General features: G+C 36.4%; 2 protein-coding genes across 4 annotated transcripts in view; both read left to right on the top strand.

The window, feature by feature from the left end:
* Nucleotides 1-24,412, top strand: part of LOC110202632 (putative olfactory receptor 2W6) — a 227,827-nt gene that overhangs the window by 9,097 nt on the left and 194,318 nt on the right. The window lies entirely within an intron of this gene.
* Nucleotides 15,460-24,128, top strand: LOC110202629 (olfactory receptor 2Y1B-like). Its single transcript, XM_078155532.1, has one exon. The coding sequence runs from the start codon at nucleotides 16,420-16,422 to the stop codon at nucleotides 17,359-17,361; it is 942 nt and encodes a 313-aa protein (XP_078011658.1). The 5' UTR covers nucleotides 15,460-16,419; the 3' UTR covers nucleotides 17,362-24,128.

Genomic DNA, 24,412 nt, shown 5'->3' with positions numbered 1-24,412 from the left:
TCACTTTTTGAGAATAGGTGGAGCTAGTGGGGATGTTTATGACCAGAATGTTGGCCACAAGTTGATGACTTCTTTGTCCATGTCAATCCATAAAATTAACAAAAACAAAAACAACCATCAGTCTCCAACTTTTACAGTGAGAAAGGCTAAGTGCCAGGAAAGGGGACAGAAGGTGCTAAGAATTATACAAATTGAAGATTTTCTAAAAAAACAAAATACCACTTTATTTGTCCTCTTTGAGATGTTTGTCCAGTAACCACTTAGATAATATATTGCTAGAGCGATGACGCCATCTATTAAATGAGGCATTTCTTGATCCCCATATTTGTTAATGTTCTTTCCTTTTAGAAAATTTTTTTTATAATGCTTTGAGTATAGTGTGGCATATATGGTGTCTAGAGTGCTATGTTTGGGATTAGGAAGACCAGCATTAAGGTTTACTCTCTAGGATAAGTAGCTGTGAGACACTGAATAAGTCACTTTTCTTAAAGTAAGTAGAGATTTACTTTAAAGTCCTCTAAATTTGCTCTAGGCAAATTCCTAGAACTTATTTACTAAGTCATAGGTAAATTGAGAGTTCCCTATACTGACAAAATCACAGATTGTGTGTGTGTGTGTGTGTGTGTGTGTGTGTGTGTGTGTGTGTGTATGTTTGTGTGTGTATGGCCTAAGAGTATTGCCTTTCTTTGTATCTCCACTTAGCACAGTGCCTGGCATATAGTAGATACTTAATAAATGCTTATTGACTAATTGGCTCACTGTGTAGTTGTGTTTTTTGTATTTACTGTTCTGTTCAGTCGTTTCAGTTGACTTGGCTCCTTTGTGACCTCATTTAGGGTTTTCTTGGCAAAGACACTGGAGTGGTTTGCCATTTACCTCTCCAGCTCATTTTACAGATGAAGAAATGGAGGTAAACAGGGTTAAGTGACTTCCCCAGGGTCACATAGCTAGTAAGTATCTGAGGACAAATTTGAATTCAGGAAGATGAGTCTTCCTGACTCTAGGCCTGGTACACTATCCACTGAGCCATCTACCTGAACCTCACTTAACATATACTTAAAAAGTAAAATAAACTGTACATAATAGAGATCTATAGTTTCACCTATAATCTTTTTTTCCCCTTCACATTCTACTTTGTATATGGAAACATCCATTTTATTTGACGTTTAAATTCAGAATAAAACAAAATAAAAAAGAAATGCATGAAGATACGTTGTTGGAGAAGAGAGACTTTAAATTTGCATTTTGTTCATCTGAGTCAAATGTTGGAAGGTTTTTGGTAACCTAGTGATATAAAAAAATTGTCAGGGGCAGCTAGGTGGCATAGTAGATAGAGCTTGGGCTTTAGAATCAGGAGGACCTGAGTTCAAATCTGGCCTCACACATTGAAACTTAGCAGTTGGGTGTCCCTGGGCAAGTCACTTAACCCCCCCAAAACAAAAACAAACAAACAAAAAATTGTCCAAGAATTCACTTATAGATATTGGTGGAAATCAATGCCCCATGCTGGCAATCCTGGCTCCTGGATTGCCATGGCTTGAGCAACTGGGTCCATCAGTATTACTTCTGATACCTGAAACTGAGGACAAACACTGAACACAATCAGATACCCCCAGGCCTATTTCTCAGAACTGGGATAAAAGGGAAGGAGTAAGGCAAAGGATAATCTTTCCCTTCTCATTGCTTTAGTTCATAGCATCCAGGCTCCTTAAGACTGGCTCCGTGTTAAAACTCAGCATGCTCAGAGAAGCCCAGAATGCACATTGGTTCTTAGTTACACAGTCAGGACAAGCACAATGAAAATTTCTTTTTTCTTCTTCTATATTTTTTTTTCTTTGTTAATTTATTTATTTTGTTTTCAACATTCACTTCCATAAGATTTTGAGTTTCAAATTTTCTCCCCATCTCATCCTTCCCCCACCCCAAGATGGTGTGCATTCTGAATACCCTTTCTCCTAATCTGCCCTCCCTTCTATCTCCCCCCAATCTGTTATCCCCTTCCCCTTCAATTTTCCTGTAAGGCAGGATAGATTTCTATACCCCATTGCCTGTACATCTTATTTCTCAGTTGCAGGTGAAAACAATTTTTTTTAACATTTGTTTTTAAAACTTTGGGTTCCAAATTTTCTCCCTCCCTCCCTGCCCACCCACCTTCACTGAGAAGGCAAGCAACTCTATACGGGTTATACATGTGTCGTCATGCAAAACACTTTCACAATGAATATTTCTAAATGAGATTTCCATAGAAGGTAGAAGGGGAAGGGGAAGATTTATGCATCAAAGAATGGTTAGCAGAAGGAAAAGATACACACACACATACACACACACACACATATGTAAGTATATATATCAGGCTAAATAATAAAGTGGTCAGTGAATATTGAGGATACAGCTGGAATTTACAGCTAGTTTCTTGACATGCTCATTTCAAGTAAATAGAGGTAATAAAACTGAGCCAGAAATTCTCTTATCACTAACCAGTTAATCACCTGAGCTGAAGTCTGATATCTCAGGTAAATTCTGCAGATGTTAGCTAGTTACTTGACTTTCTCTCAGGCAAATGACAGTAATGAAGCCAAGTCAGAAAAATTCTCATGACACAAGAAACAGAGTACTTATTGTCATATAATGATACCTACATTTAATGTGGGCAATGTTACCTACTTTATTTTATCTGAGCCTCACAATAAATCTAAGTTAATTTTGTTACCCTGTATTTATGAAAAGTGAGGCTCTGAGAGGATACACAGATACTAAGGGTCAGAAGTGATACTTAAACCTGGGTCTTCCTGACTTTAGGTCCAGTACTCTATCTAAACACCACACTGCCTTTCAAAGGCAGATTGTTGGTGATAATTATCTGTAGCAGAACATCTTTTACCTAGTACTGGACTGAGAAGTACAGAGACTATATAATTCCCTTGTGTTTGTTGTTTACCAACTTCCAGGTCCCTTTTGTCTCCAATATCAGCATTTGATTCACTAATGCAATATGGTTTAAAGGTTCTCTTTAGCAGTGTGTATCCCATAGTTGCATATATTAAGATCATGTAACCATAAAGGTAGCTTTGTTTGATAATGCTCTGATTATCAGTATCAATTGAGGTGTAAAACAGGAGGCATAAAATCAGTCAACAAATGAAGACATTTACCATTGACCTGAAGCGTATTCTTTATATTGTCTAAGTGAAGGATAGCTTTGGATAGTATTCTGACGTGGTTCTGTTTGTGACATGCTCTTTGCCTCAATTCTTAGAATACTGCAGGGCAGTCTTGAAGATATCCACAATCTCTCAAAAGAGATCAGTCTAACCATCTATATAGAAAAGTCAAGTAAATGAAGAATTTCTGTTGTCCAGGTTATATTATATAGTTTGACAGCTACTATACTCTGTTAATCATCAGAGCAGACAAAACTAGAATTCAGATTTTTAAACTTAGTTTAGGATTTTTTTTTTTTTACTATTTTCGTGAATAAAATACCTTGGGGCAGAGTTCATTTTAATGTTGATGAGTTAAGCCTTCAGGCTTAGGGCCTGAGAATCTACAATAGTGGAGATGAAACTATGGCCAGAAATCCAGCTAGTAAATATGAATCTCTAGTGCTTCTCTAGTTAAGCCACAGAAAAAAAAAATAGAAAAAAAATCTCCAAACTACTCTTTATCGTCTCCAATATGTTTTTAATCAAGCAACAAATATTTGTTGTCTACTAGGTTTTATATATTTCAAATTTATCCCCCTCCTTTCCATTTTCTCTTCTGCCACTGCCCCTTGTTCACTTTGTACCCACTTTTTACTTTGCTCATGACACTATGCTCATCTCATTTACCGTCTTGCCAGCCTCCTTTACATGCTGGAGTCTCACTCTCTATAATGCACAAATGCATGTTATATGTTTGTTAGGGCTAATAGTATGCTAATAAGACTCAAGGCATCAAGGTATGTCTTAAAATTTTATTGATTATTCACCAATATACACATTAAACACATAGGAGCAAACAATTAGTCTAATTCATAGAAGTTCTGATAAGGAAGCATGTCTCATGCTAGTGCTTGTGACAAGATTCCCTCTCTGCTCAGCCAGAGGCCATGTCTCCCTCTGAGGTGGCATTCTGGCAAGTTTGCATCACTCAGCACAGCTCTCAGGTGGACACAGGATGCTTAAATTTCCAAGTTCAGGGAAAACTTTGGTCTGCCCTAATCACAACCCAAGAGGAGGCTGAGGGTTGGGGCCTTAGATGGGATGTTACGTTCTAGCTAAGGGTGTTTGGGCAGGTAGGTGGCACAGTGGATAGAGTGCTGGGCCTGGTCAGGAAGACTCAACTTCTGAATTCAAATCTGACCTGACTAGCTGTGTGACCTCAGGCAAATCACTTAACCCTGTTTGCCCCACTTCCTCATGTGTAAAATGAGCTGGAGGAGGAAATAGTAAACCACTTCAGTATCTTTGCCAAGAAAAACCCAAGTGGGGTCACAAAGAGTTGGACGTGATTGAACAAGAACAAGGGTGTGCACAAATTATATCTGATTGGTAATCTATTACCTGAGCTTATGATGAAAGGAAACTACCAATCAAAACTAACATCATTAGCAAGCATTCATCAGTTATTTACCTGATTTGGGTCACACATGCATCATTAGCTGTTTACCAAATTTTGAGGACACATACACATATCATTAATAGTTGTTTACCAAATTTGGTAGTCATAGAAATCATTGACAAACTATATCACCCACGTCCTTACCTTATTACAGAAAAATCATTTACACACTCCTATGTAGACACAAAATGGAAGCCTAAAATAAAATGGAGTTGCCCCTCCTAGGTTATCACACTTATTCCCACTGTACTCTCTTAATTGATTATTACCTCTTTCAGGCCACTACTTCAGGAAAAGTCTTGACTTCATTTAACTCCAGATACTTTCAGGCCTTCTTCTTCGTTGACACAGCTACTTTGCCACCTTTCCCAACTTTTCTAAAACTATGAATCATGATCAATCAATTCTGCCATCATTTCTGTCAATCTAATCTTCTGTAGCTCCACTCACCATCTCTAAAACTTTCAATGTTCCTCCCTGTTTTCCCTTTGTATGTTGTCTCATCCATTAAAATATTATATTTTTCAAGGGCCATATCAAATTCTGTTTCCTCTATATATTTCCTCCCTCCCAACAGGAAGCGATATATTCCTGCTCTGAATACCCTTGGAACTCATTTTCTTTGTATTTTCTTATGCCTTTATGGTACAAGGAATTCTATAATACTATCTTCGCTCTAAATAAGTTTATAATTTATTTGGGGAAATAATTGTATACACATGTAAAAAGATGACAATACAAAGTGATATATGTATAACACAGGAAATGAATTTTATTATGATACACAGAAGAGAGAAATTATTTTGTGATATGAAAATCAAAGAAGTCTACACTGAGAAAGGATATTTGAACTTGGTCTTAGAGATTCGGCATGAGCAAAGGTCAAAAAGTATAAGGTGTATTCAAAAGACAAGTTTGGCTGGAGTTCAGAGATTCATGGAGAATACTTGAGAGATGTAAGGTAGAAAGTTTTTGTTGAGGGCCGGCTCTAAGAGTCCAATCTGGGTTTAAGATCCAGGACAGAGTTTGACTCTTGCCCAGGCATAACCCATAGGGCTGAATCATTTAGGAAGCAGGGCTCTCCAAATCTCCCCCTGCAAGGGAGGCTTCTGAGACATTCCTTCTCACTCTTTGAACCTTAGATTTACACATTCACTCTTTTATGCAGGCGGCACCAAGGCATCTGGGAAAACCTTGGAAAATACAACCCAGTCTAGGAAACCTGATAACAAGGAAATGTATGTTGTCACGTCCTCAGTAGATGTTTTGGGGAGTATCTCACAGGGAGGACTCTTTGAAGTTAGGCTAGATTTTCTCTATTTAACTTGTACCCTCAGATGAATAAACTGAGTCAGTTCTGCTGCTCGCCTGCCCATGTCTCAGGTTTATTTTGCGCTCTTCCGTTCAGTGCACTATTTGACTGCTGGCAACAAGTTCTAATTAGAGTCAGATTGTAAAATGTCTTTCAGTTAATTCTAATTGCTGTATTGGGACTCAGATATTACCTGAGGTGTCAGTCAGGTAAACAACCTATATCCCCTCTCTGGCTCTCTCTTTGTGCCAGGGAACAACTCCCTGCTTCCCTTGGTGATTTCCGCTGGGATTGAGATAGCACTTGAAGATGAGTGGTGGCTTTATGAGATTGTGTCTCCTTTCTTATTTTTTCAGTGAGGCTATCCCTATCTACCAGGTATTTCCACTGAAAAAGGGATAAATTCAAGATTACAGAGTCATATCTCCAAATCTCCAGTAGTATCTCTGCTATGGAGAAACAATTTAGCAACTCAAACTTTGCACATACAGAAAAAAGAGATTCTTTTAAATAGTCTTCAAAGTTTACCAGCCTGAATTTTGAACCTTTTTGTGCCTTCTGACTTAATGGAGCTGAATTAATGTGAGTCTCATTTTTTTTGTTTTGTTTTGTTTTCAGTGGGTTTGTTGTTATGCTCAAAGGAAGAAAACTGTTGCTTCCTCAAGCATTACAACCAAAATTCATCCACAAAGATCCTCTAATCCTATAATTTTTATGTTATGTCTACAGGCAAATCAGTTCCATTGGTAGAGCATTTATTGGGTGCCAAACTTTGTCCTTAGTGTAGGGAGAATCAATTCATTAAAAAAAACTTATGGAGCACCTATGATATGAAAATTACTATTCTAGAGGCTCTAGGGAACACAAAGAGAATAAAATAAGCCCTTCAAATAACTGATAATCTAGTGTGTATGTATATATATATATATATATATATACACTCATAAATTCATAAACATATCTACATACATATGTATATAATAATAATAATAATAATAATGATATACCTCACAGGATTATTGAGTTCAAATGAAATAACATAGGTAAAGTGCTTTGCAAACCTTAAAGTGCTACTACTATTTCTAGAGCTATAATACAAAATAGTATATAAGTGCACAGGAGAGGAATAATAATAATAATAACAATAATGGTACTTATGTTGTGCTTTAAGGTTTGCAAAGAGCTTCATAAATGTTATCTCATTTTATCCTCACAAGCAACTCTGGAAAGTAGGTGCCATTTTTATCCCAATTTTACAGATGAGGAAACTGACACGGGCAGAGATTAAGAAATTGCTGCCTGCCTCAGTTTCCTCATAGCCCTGGATCATACAGCCAGTAAGTATCTGAGATCAAATTTGATCTGCAGTCTTCCTGACTCCAGGTCTAGCACTACGTCTGCTATGAGAGACAGCTGCCTTCCTGAGGAAGGAGGAATTATTTCCATTTTGGTGGATATGGGTGGGGGACAGGGGAGAAGAGGATGCCTAGGAAAGATTCCTGGAAATTTGATTTAAGATAAGCCTTGAAGAATGGATATGATTTTTAAAAGGTAGATATAGAGCAGAATGGAAGAATTGAAGTTAAGGAGACATCATTCCAGGCACAGAGGAAAGTAAAACTAATTGCAGAGAGATGTGAAGGTGCAACAATGTCTTTAAGAATAGTGCAGTTTACCCAGAATGCAGAATATGTGATGAGAATCCATGCAAAACAAGACTGGAAAGTCCATTTGGAGTCCAAATATTCAGGGCTTTACATATCAGGATAAGGAGTTTGGAGTTTATTCAGTAGGCCATAGGAATCTGTGAAAGATTTTTAAACATTGATGCCACATAATCAAAGCTGTGCTTTAGGAAGGTTTATCTAGTATAAGTCCATAGGATGTATTAGAAGACAGAGAACTTAGAAGAAAAGAGGATAGGAGCTTATTGAGATAGTCTAAGTGAGTTGTAATGAGGCCCTCAGCAGTGGAAAGGAGGGGATAAGGCAAAGAGATATTACTAAGGTGGACTTAATAGGACTTGGCAACAGATGAGGGAAAAACAACATGTGTGGGAAATTTCAGTTGCAATTCAGATTCAAAGGCCTCGTAACCCATAGATTACACAAGCAGATGGTAACACATCTTTAGTGTTTTTCCACTGACAAAACCACATCAATTTATGATGTTGAATCATATAACAGTGCCAAGAACTTTTGACAGTAGCAAGAACTTTTTGTTCTGGGTCCTCAGTAGCTGTGGCTGCTGAAGACTCAGGGGCTAAAGGACCTATAGAAGCAATTGCCTCGCCACATTTCTTCAAAGTTTTATTGCCTAGATAATGGCTTCTGGGCCTAAAATAGAAGCAGAGTTGTTTGTCTGTGGGGTTTAGCTGCTGCCAACACACTTGAGGCTCAGGATCCCAGGCTGTTTCTATTTGAGTCTAAGATTAAGGTGGTGGTGATTTGACATGCTTGGCCCATGCTACCTTTTGTCTTCTGCCACTTTACCTAGGTTAGATTGCTTGTCTTCTGAGTGATAATTGGTGGTATGTCTTGGCCCTTTTTCCATGGGCATTGCTGTCTTAGATGATGGCTGTGGATACTGGTCTGGAATCAGAGTCAGTGGCTTAGGGGATCTATTTTTGAGCTCTTGGGATCATCTACTTGCCAATGAAGGTTGGTCAACAGTTGTTGTTGGTGAGGAGGGTTGCTTTTCTGAATGGTTGCTTCTTTCAATGGTAGCTGTGGGGACCAGTTTGGAAGCAGGGACAATGGTCTGGTGGGCACTGCTATTCCCAAGGCTCTGGAGCTCAGGGTTCTGGGCTATTTTCACTTAATTTAAGTAGAAGGGGAAGTGGTCTTTTTGAGTCACCTGACATGTAAAATATAGATTTTACAAGAATATGGATTTTATAAGAAGTGATTGAGGAAATCGAGACCACAATTGAAGATAATCTGCTCTAGATATTTAGCATTGAGGAAGAGCCTGAGAGGGTAGAAGATTTGAAGGAAAGATATTTCAAGACAAAATATATCAACAGGGAATAGCCAGTGTGAAGGGAGAGAATGAAGATGAATGGAGGGAAGATTTTAAGGAGAAGGGAGAGGATTGGAGCAAAGGCAGTAATGACAAGATTAGCTGTGGCAAGAAGAAGAACAACTTCTTCCTCTGAGGCAAGGGAAGAAAGAGAAGATGAATAAAACATAGAGAAGCTTTGTAATGTGGAAGAAAGAGGCAAGATTTTCTCCTGAAAGTGATGTGGGCAAGGAACAAATCTGGATATTAGAGTGGAAAAGTTTCAAATAGTCTCTGTGAAGAATGGAAGTAGATCCATGAAAAATGAATAAAATATTTGCCCGGTGAGTCCCATGTTGAGATTACTTCGTTATGGACTCATTAACTTGTTATGGACCCATTCAGCATGGTTTCATCACATTCTCCAACAACTCTCAGTGATCTGTGAGTAGGAACAGAAACTTCATTTCATTGCAATTTATTAAATATTTAAAATCTTGTGTTAGGGACTGGGATATAAATATGAAAAATAACATCCTCTCTGCCCTCATGAACTTACAATCTAATGTGTGATACACATATATGAAAATAAGCATGATAGAAGATAGGGTGTGATAAAAGCAATGTACTCTAAGAAATTTTCAGAAGAAAGAGATCTCTTTTAGTTGGGAGATCTGGAAAAGTTTCATGGCTAAGTCTATGCTTGGTGTGGTCCTTAAGGGAAGAGAAGGACTTCAACAAATGGAGATAATAGTGAAGTGCATTCCAGACATTGGGAATGACCAAAAGGATAAAGGTGGGAGAATAGAGGATGAGGTTTAAGCACTAACAATTCAGTTTGATAAGGATGAGGCACTTAAAGAGGGTATTAGGGATAGAAATATAGTACAGAGGAGTAAGTAATACTGAAAAGTTTTCTGCAGCTAGATTATAGGATACTTTAAATGCCAAGATCAAGATTTTGTATTTATCCTAGATGTAATAGGGAGACGCTGAGGCTTTCTGTGCAGAGTAGAGATAATGGTCAGAACTGTACATTTAGGAAGAGTGTTTAGGATAACTGAGTGAAGGATAAATTGAAGGGAAGATAGTGGAAGCAAAGAAAAAGTATTACAATATTATAATAGTCCAAGCAAAAGGTAGAAAGGATGACAGAGAAGGGGCCTGACTCAAGATGTTTTATGAAGATAGCATCAAAAGATTTGGCAACAGATTAGTTTGGGAATAGAAAGGCAAAAGTCAAAAGTGACTCCAAGATTGTGAACATAGATGACAGGTAGGATTGTAGGGAAATTTGAAGGAAGGACAGGTTTTAGGGAGAAGATGAGTTCAATTTTGGGTCAGTGGAATATTGGGTAGAGGTATAAAGTAGGTAGTTTGAGATGTGGGAGTGGAGCTCAAGGGAAAACTTAAGATTACCCATATAGATCTGAAAATCTATTGCATGGAGGTGATGAAACCATGGGAGTGGATTAGATAGACAAAGGAGAACACAGAGAAAAGAAAAGGACCAGGGTCAGAACCTTGGATGATACTAACAAATTAAAAAAGCATTTATAAAGTGCCAAGTATTGCTCCCACTATTCTATATTTGTACCATTGTATATTTTATCTAAACCTTTTTAAAACATTTAAATATTTTATTTTTATATATATAACACATATATATTTTATTTGAATTTTATCTAAACCAAGATTCTTGCTTATGCATTCTATTTAATCAATCTACTTTTCTACTTCAAAACCAGTATCAAATGTTCTAAAACTGATTATTGCTTTAGAATATAATTAGAGATCTAGAAGTGCTATACCCTCCTCATTCCTTCTTTTTTAAAAAATCATTTCCCTTGAGATTCTATACTTTTTGTTATTACAAGCGAAATTTGTTATATATCATCTAGTAGTTTGATTGTCATAGTGTTAAATCTATATGTTTAGTTAAATAATTTTTTTTTACTATATTCTCATGGCCTGATCATGAATAATGAATTGTTCCTGCAATTATTGGCCAACTCTGATCATTACAGATTTTTCTCAAATTCACATGAACCGTACCTCCCTATAACTTCTACCCATTGGGTATAGCTTTATCTTTTTGAGTCACAGAGAATGTTTTACACGTAACAGTTCTTCAAGTATTTGAGGCTGTCATTTCTCCCTTGAGGCTTTTCTTTTCCACTCGAATGATCTTTGTTTCCTTCTATCCACTAATCACATGAAAAAAAATATTCAAGTCCCTTACCCTTCTGGCCATCCTCCTTTTAATACACTCTAATTGGCCAATTTCCTTATTCTTAGGGTACTCATATCTGAACATTATGTGCCTGATATATTTTGACCAGGGCAGAATACAGCAGGGCTGTTACTTCCATTGATACTGTAATGCAGTGGTCCTTGAAAACCCCAAACTTAATCACAGGAAAAGGGCTAACAATGTAATTATAACTAATTGTAATTGATCAGTAACTAATTGTAATTAATTGTAGAAGATCAGCTGCCAGATGATCTCTTTTTGAGGTACAAAGTGGTTCCTTGAATGAATCAGAAGGGAAACAACTATGATAGGTTGAAGAATGGTATCCTGTACCTCACGATAACCTTTAAAAGTCAATTCACTGAGCCTTGAAGTCAGACTTAGAAAAGGGACCTAGCTCTTGAGGGAATGAGCAGAAGATAAATAAACCCAGAGAAAGAGAAACTATAAGCAATCACATAGAGCTAAGAAGCATAGGTAGAGAACCATGAAGAAAGGGTTTAAGCTCTGGGAGTAAAGTCTTGAGGTTGCATGGGTTGATAACATAAGCTATGGGAACAGAAATGGTGTTCCTGAACCTTCCCACCCTTCTGCCTCCTCTCCTGTTGCAGACCCCAAGGTGTTAATGTCTCTTCTAGCTCCCCTTTCTTCTGCTCCATGTTTCAGCTCCTCCCCCTAAGGAGTTGGGTTCCCCCTTCTAGTCTGTCATCTGGACTTGGTGAACTCTTTCTTTTTTTTCACTTGCAGCACTTTTGTTTTTCCTAACACAATGTTGTTGTTGATGAGATTGGACGTTACACTTTAAAGCTCTTAGAAAGACTGACATATTTTAGTTTTCTACTGTCATGTGAGAACATTAAGATAAAAAATCTCACATAAATTTCCCAGATGTAACTCAAGGTTGAATAATAATTCCATGACATGGGGAAAAAAAATCTGGTTCAAAAGGCTTGAATTAAATAAGTATTCCTGCTAGGATGATAGCAAAATATGATACTCATTTATGAACTCTTTCTTGTCAGCCTTAGGACAGAAAGTCTGGAATAGTAAACTCTTTTAGATAATGGAAATCTGACCTTTAGATATTCTATACAGATATGATACCTTATCAGACTAAACTGTCAAGTGGTGAGTGACAACCAACCAGAGATATTGCCATGTTGCTGGGTTAATTCTCTATATAGATTAACTCTTGGCCTTACTGGTCACACTTGAAGTGGTCTATATCAAGTTTAGACCAAAGATCTAAAAGTATGCTAAAATCACACAAAAGGAACAATTAACTTGAATGAGGTCAAGCCAGTAACAATTTAAAAATCTGAAAAGTGCTGATATTGGTCTAATATGAGATGTAAAATTTTGCACAGACAAATTCATTTTCTTTTTTCTAAAATTTATTTAATATTTTATTTTCCCCCAGTTACATGTAAAAACAATTTTTAACATTTGTTTTAAAACCTTTGAGTTCCAAATTCTCTTCCTCCCTCCCTTCCACCTCCATTGAGAAGGCAAGCAATTTGATATAGGTTATACATGTGGTCATGTAAAACATTACCATATTAGTCATGTTATGAAAGAAAACAGACTCCCCCCAAAAAAAAATTCTCAAGAAAAAATAAAGTTAAAAAGATACGCTTTAACCTGTATTTAGACACCATCAGTTCTTTCTCTGGGGATGGATAGCATTTTTCATGATAAGTCCTTTAGAGTTGTCTTAGATCATTGTATTGCTGAGAATAGCAAAGTCATTTGCAGCTAATAATCTTACAATATTGCTGTTACTTTGTACACAGTATATTTCACTTTGCATCAGCTCGTGTAAGTCTTTACAGGTTTTTCTGACAGCATCCTGCTCATCATTTCTTATAGCACAATAGCGTTCTATCACAATCGCATAACACAATTTCTTCAGCCATCCCCCAACTGATGGACGTCCCCTCAATTTCCAATTTTTTTTTTGCCACCAGAAAAGAGCTGCTATAAATATTTCTGTACATATAGATCCTTTTCGTTTTTGTTTTTTATTTCTTTTGGAATATAGAACTAGAAGTGATATTGCTAGTTCAAAGGGTATGCATGGTTTTATAGCCCTTTAGGCATAGTTCCAAATTGCTCTACAGGATGTTTGAATCAGTTCACAACTCTACCAACAATGCATTAATGTCTCATTCCCCACATCCTCTCTAACATTTGTCATTTTCCTTTTCTGTCCTATTAGATAATCTAATAGATATGAGGTAGTGCGTCAGAATTTTTTAATTTGTATTTCTCTAATCAATTGTGAGTTAGAGCATTTTTTCATATGGCTATAGATAGCTTTGATTACTTCACCTGAATACTGTTCATATCTTTCGATCATTAATCAGTTGGGGAATGTCTCTTTTATAAATTTGACTCAGTTCTTTATATGTTTGATCAATGAGGCCTTTATCAGAGAAACTTGCCTCAAATTTTTTTCATAGTTGCTATTGCTAACTGTATTTCCCTCCATCCTATTCCTCCCCACTCTTTATTCTATTTTCTCTCTCCTTTCACCCTGTCCCACCTCAAAAGTGTTTTGCTTCTGACTATCCCTTCCCTCAATCTACCCTCCTTTCTATCACCCCCCCAACCCTTATCCCCTTCCTCTCCTTCTTTCTTGTAGGATAAGATAGATTTCTATATCCAATTGAGTGTATGCTATTCCCTCTTTGAGCCAATTCTGATGAGATTAAGATTCACTCCCTCCCTCCTCACGTCTCTTCTTTTCCACTGTAAAAACTTTTTCTTGCCTTTTTTAAAAAATGTGGGTAATTTACCTCGTTCTACCTCTCTCTTTCCCTTTCTTCCAGTACATTCTCCTCTCGCTCCTTAATTTTATTTTTTAGGTATCATCCCTTCATATTCAACTCATACCTGTGTCCTCTGTTTATATATACTCTTTCTAACTGCCCTAATAATGAGAAAGTTCTTATGAGTTATAAATATCATTTTCCAATGTAGGAATGTAAACAGTTTAACTTATTAAGTCCCTTATGGTTTCTCTTTACTGTCTACTTTTTGTGCTTCTCTTGAGTCTTGCATTGGAAAGTCAAATTTTCTATTCACCTCTGGTCTTTTCATCAAGAATGCTTGAAAAATGCTTTATTTCATTGCATGTCAATTTTCACCCAGAAGGATTATACTCAGTTTTGCTGGGTAAGTAATTCTTGGTTTTAATCCTAGCTCCTTTGCCATCCAGAAAATCATATTACAAGCCCTCTGATCCTTTAATGTAGAATCTGCTAAATCTTGTGTTATCTTGACTGTGGCTCCATGATACTTGAATTGTTTCTTTCTGACTACTTGCAATATTTTCTCCTCTGGAATTTGGATATAATATTTCTAGGAGTTTTCTTTTCATCTTTATTTTGATCATAACTTTCAGGTAGTCCAATAAGTCTTAAATTATCTCTTTGGAATTCCCCACTTAGGGGAAATTGAATTTGGGTCGTGTTCTTTTGGCATATGATCCTTTACTTAGGGACTCTGTGCAAGTCACAAAATACTCTTCTCAGCTCTAACAGCAGTCAACTCATGTAGAGCAAACTTTTGTTAACAACTATCACATCCTGAGGTTTCAGGATAGATTGGAGCTCCAATGGACTGTGTCAAAGAAAACATGAATATGGGACACTACATTTTAGGCACAATTCTGTCAGGAACAATTTCACTTCATTTAACATATCCAATTAGCATGAACAATGATTCTCATGCAGTGGTGTTATTCAAATTTCCATTGCATATTTCCATTGGATGATCATATCTTATATAATTATGACTTCAAATAATGCAAATTTGAATATATACAACCACATTAGGGGATTCATGATTTATACTAAGTGGGTCCTACTTCCATATCCATGCCATTTGTACCTTAGAAAAAGAGAGCTGTCCAAACTAGCACAGTTCCCCTCCCACTCTTCTCTTTGCCCTGTTGTACTTAGACAGGACTTTGTCCCAAGATGATTTGAGATAACATTTGTAGGAATCTTGAACAAGGAAAGGATCCTAACACTGTTTGTGGTTAACATTACAAGATAATAATGATCATTCCCAAAATGTAATCTTCTGGAGCAATTAAAGTGACCTCTTCCTTGAGATCAAGATCTTAATCCTTTCTCAGTGGAAAAGGGTCGGTCATAGTGCCAGTCTTTTCAAGGGTTAGAAAGGGTGACATTGTCCTTAGATGGGGCTTTGTTCTAAGATTTTGTTATTTTTAATTTTATTTTTAATTTTAATTTTAGTTATTATTAATATGCTTCCACATTACTTAGTGCCATCTGGAGGCTGATTACTTCTTGATATCTCCAACTGCCCTTCAATAAATCCTGTGTTTATGAACCAACCATGAGTTTTCTCTATAGCATCAGGACATGGAAAATCCTTTGAACTTAGGATCAGAATATCCTCCAGAAATATATCTGGCAGGCCTTAATATAATAATATACCTTGTTAACATCAAGATATATTGTAGGAACAGAATTCTCTTGACTTACCAGTTTAGTTATTCTATAAAAAAGAAAATGAAGTAAGCTTAGCAAATGCCCAGGATCACACAGCTAGTAAGTGTCAGAAGTTGGCTATGAATTCCAGTCTTCCTGACTCCAGGTCCAGCTCTCTATACACTGCCTGACTTATAATGGCTTACTCTTTGCATCGGTTGGTATAATTTAGCTTGTAAAAAAGATATGTGCTTTTAAATTGTCTAAAAGTAGGCATAGATTGCATCTATTCACAGAATAGCAACAACAATAATAAATAGCTAACATATGATACTCAAAGATTAGCAAAGTATTTTACATATGTTATCTTAACAACATTATTAGAAGTGAACATAGGTGAAAAGGCTAGTCAGGGTTGGAATGTTGTTCGTTACCAAAGAGCTGAGAAAAGCTAAATGTGGCATAAAGGAAACCATAACTGTGATCTTGACCTCAGTAACCCTTGACTTTAATCAGCTGAAGAAACCACAGGCAAAGAATAAGAATATAACAGAACTGAGAATAGAGAACTGAAAGAACAAACAAAATGGAGTGGAAAATAACTTAGTAGAATTGAGTAGAGCAAACATTGATTATTATGAGCAGAAGAGAGTAGAACATTAACATAGACATAGAGTAGTAAAGCAGAAGAGGAAAAAAGACGAGAGTATTGGGAAAAAGTAGAAATTAGACAAATTTTTCATGTGAAGTGTTCAATTATGTTTTAATGTCTTGACAGGTAATGGGCTATGAGACAATTCAACAGCAGTTCCCAAGACTTCATTTTGTTGGGATTCTCAGATTGGCCCCATCTGGAACTTCTCCTCTTTGTGGTCATCTTGATCTTTTACCTTTTAGCCTTCGTTGGCAACACAGCCATCATTGTCTTGTCTCATTTGTTCCCTCAGCTCCACACCCCCATGTATTTCTTTCTCTGTCACCTCTCTTTCTTAGACCTTTGCTATACAACTAGCACAGTCCCTCAACTGCTGGTTAGCCTGCATGGATCTTACAGAACCATCACTTATGTAGGTTGTGTGGCTCAACTCTTTATTACTCTTGCCCTAGGTTCTGCAGAGTGTATTCTTCTAGTTGTGATGGCTTTTGACCGCTACGCTGCTGTTTGCCAGCCCCTCCAGTACACTACCATCATGCAACCTTGGCCCTGCTGCCTGCTTGCTACTATCTCCTGGTTTGGAGGTTTTGTCAACTCAGTGGCACAGACAGGGCTTATGATAACTATTCCTCTCTGTGGCCTACACTATCTGAACCATTTTTTCTGTGAGATGCCTGTACTCTTAAAGCTAGCATGTAAGGACACAGAACAGACAGAAGCCAAGATGTTTGTAGCCCGAGCCATCATCTTGGTGCTACCTGCTTCACTCATCTTGGGCTCCTATGTGTACATAGTACAGGCAGTACTAAATATTAAGTCAGCAGCAGGGCAAAGAAAGGCATTTGAGACATGTGGGTCTCATCTCATGGTGGTCTCTCTCTTCTATGGATCTGCCATTTATACTTACCTCCAACCTACTCATAGGTACTCTGCAAGCCATGGGAAGTTTGCTGCTCTCTTTTATACTATTATGACTCCAATGCTCAACCCTTTTATTTATACCTTGAGGAACAAGGATATGAAGGCAGCTTTGAGGAAGGTAATAAAGAAAGATAGAGCCTTGGGGAAGCAATGAAGAACTTCCACTCTAAGTGATAGAAATTTCAAAGAAAATTGACAAAGCTGAGTATTAACAAATCCAAAGATCATTTGAATAATATTACAGAGCCTGGCATTCAAGGCCCTCTGGTTCCAACTTAATTTTCCAGCATCATCTCATTTTACTCCTCTGTCATGTGCTCTGTGTTCTGATCAAATGCAACTGCTAGCTGTTTCCTAGTCTTGTTTTGTGTTCTCTAGCTTCCAAGAAGTTCTATAGAGTAACTATGTTCCATGTCTGAAAAGCACTTATTCCTCTTCTCTTAGTGGTTTAAATCCTTCTCTTCCTTCAAGGCCTAGTTTAGTTTCCATTTCCCTCATGAACTTTTCTTTTATACTTTGTCTCTATTCTTTCATCCTTGGCTACCTTTCTTATGTTGATCTGCTTGGAATAGGGAGGAATAGCCTAGGAAAGAAGACAAAGATTAGATAAGAAAACGCAAGCAGGCAAAAACAAAAGGACAGGAAATGCTATTTGTTTTTAAGTATTCAGATGAAATGCTGATGTAGCTCAGAGCAGCCTAAAGAAACAAATGTAAAATCTAAAACCAAAAGGATCTGGAATCTAGAAATTAAAGGACTAGTTTATTTGGTGTAAAAGAAATAGTTACTCAATATGTAAGTAAGTAAATGAATAGGTCAATGGGGTGACAGAATTGGAAGAGATAAAAAAAGAAAGAGAAGTAAAGAGATGATTATTAAGAATGAAAAGAAAGGTGGTAAGAAAATGGAAGAGGCATGAAGTATAGACGGTACAAACTTAGAGGGGGAAATGAGTGAAGATGATAAAAGGCAAATATAGTCAAGGCAGAAAAGAAAATCAGTAACCTTGGAAAGAATAATAATGAAAAAGAATGACATGGCAAAATTAAAGGGAGAAAAGGAGGAAAGAATTGCTAAAGCTTGGGAAGAGAGGAAAAAGATTTTTGAATAACTTTACTAGTTGTTTTATATTCATGAGTTGTGGAAGGCTAGGTAGCCAGGGAAGGGAAAAGTAGTGATCAGCTAAGAGTTATCCATTTAAATGAATACTGCTAATTATATACTTACTTTATTCAGAGAGCTATTAGGCACTAGGATGATTGTGGTGAGGGAAAGAAAAATAAGACAGACAGAGGAAAAGGGCTTTAAGGACAAAGAGAAAGAAAAAGACGAAGGAAAAAAGGTAGACAAGAGGAAGAGTAATGACTGTAACCCCTGTCCCAAAGCCCATTGGCATGGGACTTTTTACTTACCAGAGGAAATGAATGTCCTGCCCTACATGGAGGATGGAGTGGAGTTGATGAGACTGGGAGAGTTCCAGCCTTCTTCAATGCCCTTCAAGACTCTTCAAGTTTCAATTTTTTTTTTTCAAGAGTTTTCAAGTGCAAGTTGCATTAGGTGCTTCTAGCTTTCAGCTTTGAGAGAGAAGATGGAAGAAGCAGCTGGCCCTTTGGGTGAGAGCTGGGTTGTGATGAGTTTTCTCTCTCCCAATGGGAAGGCTCCTTCACTCTGTATTGTCTGGTATATATTCTCCCATGTATATCTAGAAATAACAATATCTTGCAAAAATAAGTTAATAGAAATTAAATTTCCATGGATGGAATTCCCATATAAGGAAAGCATCTCATGTGTAGTGAGGCCTACCTGTGTCAGGGGCTTATTGTTGTACAGTGAGGCTTGAAAGGAGGAATAACAGATATCTCTAGCCTCTTCTCCCTGTCCCTCCTCTCTCTCCACTACCTCTCTAAGAAAGAGTTTCTGAAAGGGAAGTAGGAAGTAGGAAGCTTAGAGGCTATTCTGATTTTCTCAGAGTGAGGGTATACTGGGTGAGAATTATATTTATCTGCTCTCTTAAATACCATTAGTACAGAGGATATGATCATGTCCAATCTAACTTCTGATCATTTTATTATTATTATTATTATTAAGGACAAGGAAGACCCCAAGTTTTATATCCAAGGCTATACCCCTTTCCTACCAAATACCGGTTCCACAATGAACATACTTACTGAATAGCAAAAAAAACCCCATTTGTCCAAATCAGTAGCAAAACAAATCAGAAAAGGTATATGTAAGGGAATATATATCAGACAATACAGAGTGAAGAAACTTTCCCATTTGGAGCAAGATTATTCAGCTTAACTGAAAGAGAATTATAGGTCTCTCTCAAGATCACTCATTCCTTGAGATGACTGCTGTAGCTAGCTGGAAATAGCGACATGATGGAGATCATCAACTTCTCTTGCGTTTTCCCAGAATCCTTTTCTTCAGCTACTTGAAGTGGGATTGATCTCTTCTATCTTCCCTATCAAAGATGTAAGTCAGAAGCGCCCAAAGTGACTCATGCTTGGAGATCCCCAAAGAAAACTTGAAACTTGGTGAATCCTTAAGGGCACCGAAGAAGGCTGGAGCTCTCCCCCTCTCATCAGCTCTGCATCTCCCCTCATATAGGGCAGGACATTCGAAGGTTGAGAAACAAGTGAAGAAAACAGAAAAGGATACACACACATATGTACACACAGACATATATGTATGTATCTATAATACATATAATGGTGTATATATACCTACAATGGTAATGTAATATAACATTATATTATATATACATATATACATACATACATACACACACACACACACACACACATATATATATATACATACATATAATGGTTATAAGACAATTAGGAAAAAGGTAGAGAGAAAGAAGGGCAAAGATTAAATAATTTTAAAAGATGAGAGAAATAAAAAGGAAAATGAGAAATAAAAAAGGAGAAAATTATTAAAAGCTGAATAGGAGTGCAAAGAAAAAAGGTTAATAAAAAAGAGAAAGAAGGGAAAAAAAGTGGAGGAAGAATACAAACCATTGAGTATAATATAATGTTAGACAACAATAGAGAAAAAGAAAAGAGAAGAAAAAATAAAGAGATGAAGAGCAGAAAAAGAAGGAGAAAGATGTAACTCAGGTGCTAGAGAAAAGATAGTATTCATCATCAGAATAAAACCTAGATTTAGGGACTACTGTGAGGACTACTTTTTGTGGGACTACCATACTGCCTTATAGACAAAGCTATTACTTTAAATGTTTTAAAAAAAATTAAATGTGATCTTTTATTCCCCCAATGTTGAGTTGTTCCCCAAATCTCCATTTTGGGAGATGGCCCCATACCAACTATTCTTCATCCATGGGGTTTAACCTTCTTGCTCTTGCCTGGATGCCTCCCCCTGACCCCTACCCTCGCTGCTTTTTGGCTCCCATTTCATTCGTTATTTTCCCTCCTTAGAATGTAAACTTCTGGAGGGCAGGGACTATCTTTCTTTTTGTTTAAATTTATGTCTTCAACATTTAGCATCATGTGTGGCACATAGTGCCACATAAATGCTTTTTGACCGACATTTCAATTTTTTCCATGAGTGGGGAAAAAAATCTTTAAAAAATTCCATTAGATGAAATTTGTTTCACTGTGGAAAATTCCCTAGCAGATGCTGAAAATATTAGCATGTAGATAGATTCCCAAAGTCATGGACAAACAACTTTTACTACAGCCCCAGAAGAGAGTTGGGGCAAACAAGGTAATAAATTTAAGAAGGAAACAGGAACCCTGTATTCCCAGCTCATGCCTAATTCTCCTTCGTTGAGGAACAGACATATGGTGTGACATTTCTACTACCTAAGTTAGATAATACAAACTATGCAATTATTTTGGAAATGAAGATTTTAACTTAAAAACAAGTTGTAGTCAAAAAGTACTATACCAAGAGTCAAGGAATCTGGATTCTAGTTCTAGTTTTGCTGCAGATTACCTATGTGACCCAAGGCGAATTATTTTACCTTTCTGGGCCCTATTTTCCTCAAATGTTTAAAAAAAAAAGACCTGAGGGGTCACCTAAAACCTCTAAGAAGAAGTTTTTATTCAGATTCCTCTTTATTCATGTCTCTTGAGGAGAGAGCAAAGTGTGGACTGTGCTGTCAAAAGTAAGATCACCATCTAGCGGTATTTTTTGCAAACTGCACACACAAAATCTTGGCACCAGGAACTGCCTAAGAAAAAAAGTTATGATTAGGTAAATAAACTCAGAAATACACAGCCTTAAGAGTGGGAAGGGAACTTAGAGATAATCTGGGATATCATAGCTACTACAGGGAAATATAAAATTAATCCTTGTACACAAAAGATCAGAAAAATTAGACCAAACAGGAAAAAATTAACTAAACCAAACACAGAGAAGAGAAAGATCAGAGTATGTGCACATAGTGGTGGTTGATGGTCTTGGAAATTGAGGTCATAGGGAAATTAGAGGAGAGAGAGAGAGAAAGAGAGAGAATATGAAATCAAAGAAAATGAAGGAAAAGGGGGAAAAGGAAGAAGAGGGAAAGGCAAAAAAAGAAATAAAGAAAATAGTTTAAGTGGTAATGTGTAAGGGGAGGGAGGAGAAATACTACAAGATTAAAAAAAAGAGAAAAGAGGCCCCTCTCTTTTTGTAAAAAAAATTCTGTATAGAAAGAAATAAAAGTAACAACACAGGAAGGAAAATGAAACCAAAAGATACACCAAATGTAGGGAGGAGAGCAAAACAGAAGGGAAGACAAAACAAGTAGAAAGAAAAAAATGAAACAAAACAGAGACTATTGTGTATGCTCTGACCTCTTCCTTCAGAGCTAGATAGGCTCCATCACCTAGGTTCTAGAGTACCTGAAGGAATAGGAGTGTCTCTTCTTTCTGTCATCAAATTGATCCCCACTGGCATTTTTTCTTATTTCTTAGGAGGCCAGTGACTAGCATCCCAATTCTATTTAAACTCTTCAACACTTCAAAGACAGAGCAAGACATTTTATATATATATATGTATATATATATACATATATATGTATATATTTATGCATATATATGTATATATATACACACACACACGTACATACATATACATGTATATATATATGTATATAAACACTGTATAGCAACACACACACAAGATAGAGCAATATGCATTAACATTACATTAACATTTCCCCCAACATTTTGGGGGCATAGTTCCCCCTCCCCCCATCACCTTGGTCTTTGGGGAGGATTAAACTCTCAACAACTCATTTCCTACATAGCATTAGTTCTGTCAGGTCATATCCAGCTATAATATGACTTCTGAGTCATCCACTAGGCTGGAGTCATGTTGAAGACAAAGAACAGTGTAAGTAAGGGGTCATAAGGCAGAGGGAAAGTTAGAATGATAAAATATTATGATCAGATAAAGACATTTTAGAGTTCATATACATGGAAGTAGAAAAGAAAATTCAGAATGGCTGAACAAATTGTGGTATATGAATGTAATGGAATGCTATTGTGCTATAAGAAATGATGAGCAGGTGGATTTCAGAAAAACCTGGAAGGACTTGTATGGTCTGATGCTGAGTGAAGTGAACAGAACCAGGAGAACATTGTATACAGTAACAGCCACATTGTGTGATGACTGACTCTGATAGACTTAGCTCTTCTCAGCAATACAAGGATCTAAGACAACTCCAAAAGACTCATGATGGAAAATGCTATCCTCATCCAGAGAAAGAATTATGAAGTCTGAATGCAAATGGAAGCATACTATTTGCTTTCTCTTTTTGTTTTTGTTTCTTCTTTCTCATGGTTCCTCCTACTTATTCTAATTCTTCTTTACAACATGACTAATATGAAAATATGTTTAATAAGAATGTATATGTAGAGCCTATATCAGATTGCATATTGTCTTGGGGAGGGGGGAGGAGAGGGAAGGGTAGAAAACTTAAAACTCAAAAGCTTGTGGAAGTGAATGTTGAAAACTAAAAATAAATAAGTTAATTAAAAATAATAAAAGAAAATTCTGTCAAAATAGTTATAGAATATATAAAATATATGGGAATCCAACTTCCATGACTCACAAAGCAATTATAAGACTATAACTACAAAATATTCTTTATAGAAATGCAGACTTAAATAATTAGAGAAATATTAATTGTTAATAGTTGTATAGTGTCTGTCAATAAGATACAAATGACAATACTATCTAAATTAATGTACATATTCAGTGCCATGCCAATCAAATTTATCAAAAGGTTGCTTTATAGAAGCAGGAAAAATAATAACAAAGTTTACCTGTAGAGTCCAAAGAACAAGATTCTCAAAGGAAACATGAAAAAGAGGAGGAAAGTATGGAAACCTAGCAATGTCAGATTCCAAACTATATTACAAAGTAGTAATCATCAAAATAATTTGGTACTGGTTAAAAATAGAAGGGTTGATCTTTGGGTTAAGTGAACAGGACCTAGAATCAATTGAACAATATCAATTGATAGAACACTTATCAGTTGAACAAGAGTCTGCACGGGATCAAATAAAATTCTATAAAGAACTTGATAAAGTAAAATCAATATGCACTCTGATTCTTGTTGATTTCATGGAAAAAGTGAGAAAATGTCAGAATGGAGAAAATATTTAAGAAAGTATGGCTCAGGAAAAATAAATGAGAAGCCAAAACAGAAGCCTCCATGGATCTATATCATGGACACTTTCCATGAAAACAAAATTAGTAGCAGCTAGACATTGCGAGCACCAATAATACCATAAAGAATGAATAGATTATGGATTTTATTTTAACATCAAGGAAAAGACTTGTTAATGATCTGGAGACTTACCTCTAAGTCAGATGTTAGACCATCCACTTATTAGAGCTAAGGTACAAATTCATAAAAAGAAATAATAATAATAATAATAAAGAAAATAGAACATTCATTTAAAATTATTTGACACTGAATTATTTAAATTAGTAATTGAAAATCAAAATATTTCTTTTTAAAAAATTCAATTTAGTTTAATTTTCAATTTTGAATTCTCTCCCTTCTATTCTATCTTCTCTACCTACTGAGAAAGCAAGAAAAAAAAATTCAGTGCGAATATGTGTAGTTAAGCAACACGAATATCTACTCCTATGCTCATTTGCTTATATGTATTGTGTGCCTAATCTGTTCCACTGATCAACTTCTCTGTTTATTACAGAGTACCAAATTGTTTATGTCTTCC

This window comes from Phascolarctos cinereus, unplaced genomic scaffold (genome assembly GCF_003287225.1).
Source record: "Phascolarctos cinereus isolate Bilbo 61053 unplaced genomic scaffold, phaCin_HiC Scaffold_5;HRSCAF=322, whole genome shotgun sequence".
In the NCBI taxonomy this organism is placed as follows: domain Eukaryota; kingdom Metazoa; phylum Chordata; class Mammalia; order Diprotodontia; family Phascolarctidae; genus Phascolarctos; species Phascolarctos cinereus.
Note: the sequence above shows the minus strand (reverse complement) of the source record. Positions and strands in the feature narration are given on the sequence as shown.

Coding starts and splice junctions, on each gene's coding strand:
- LOC110202629 (XM_078155532.1), top strand. CDS start 16,420: ATGAGACAATTCAACAGCAGTTCCCAAGACTTCATTTTGTTGGGATTC.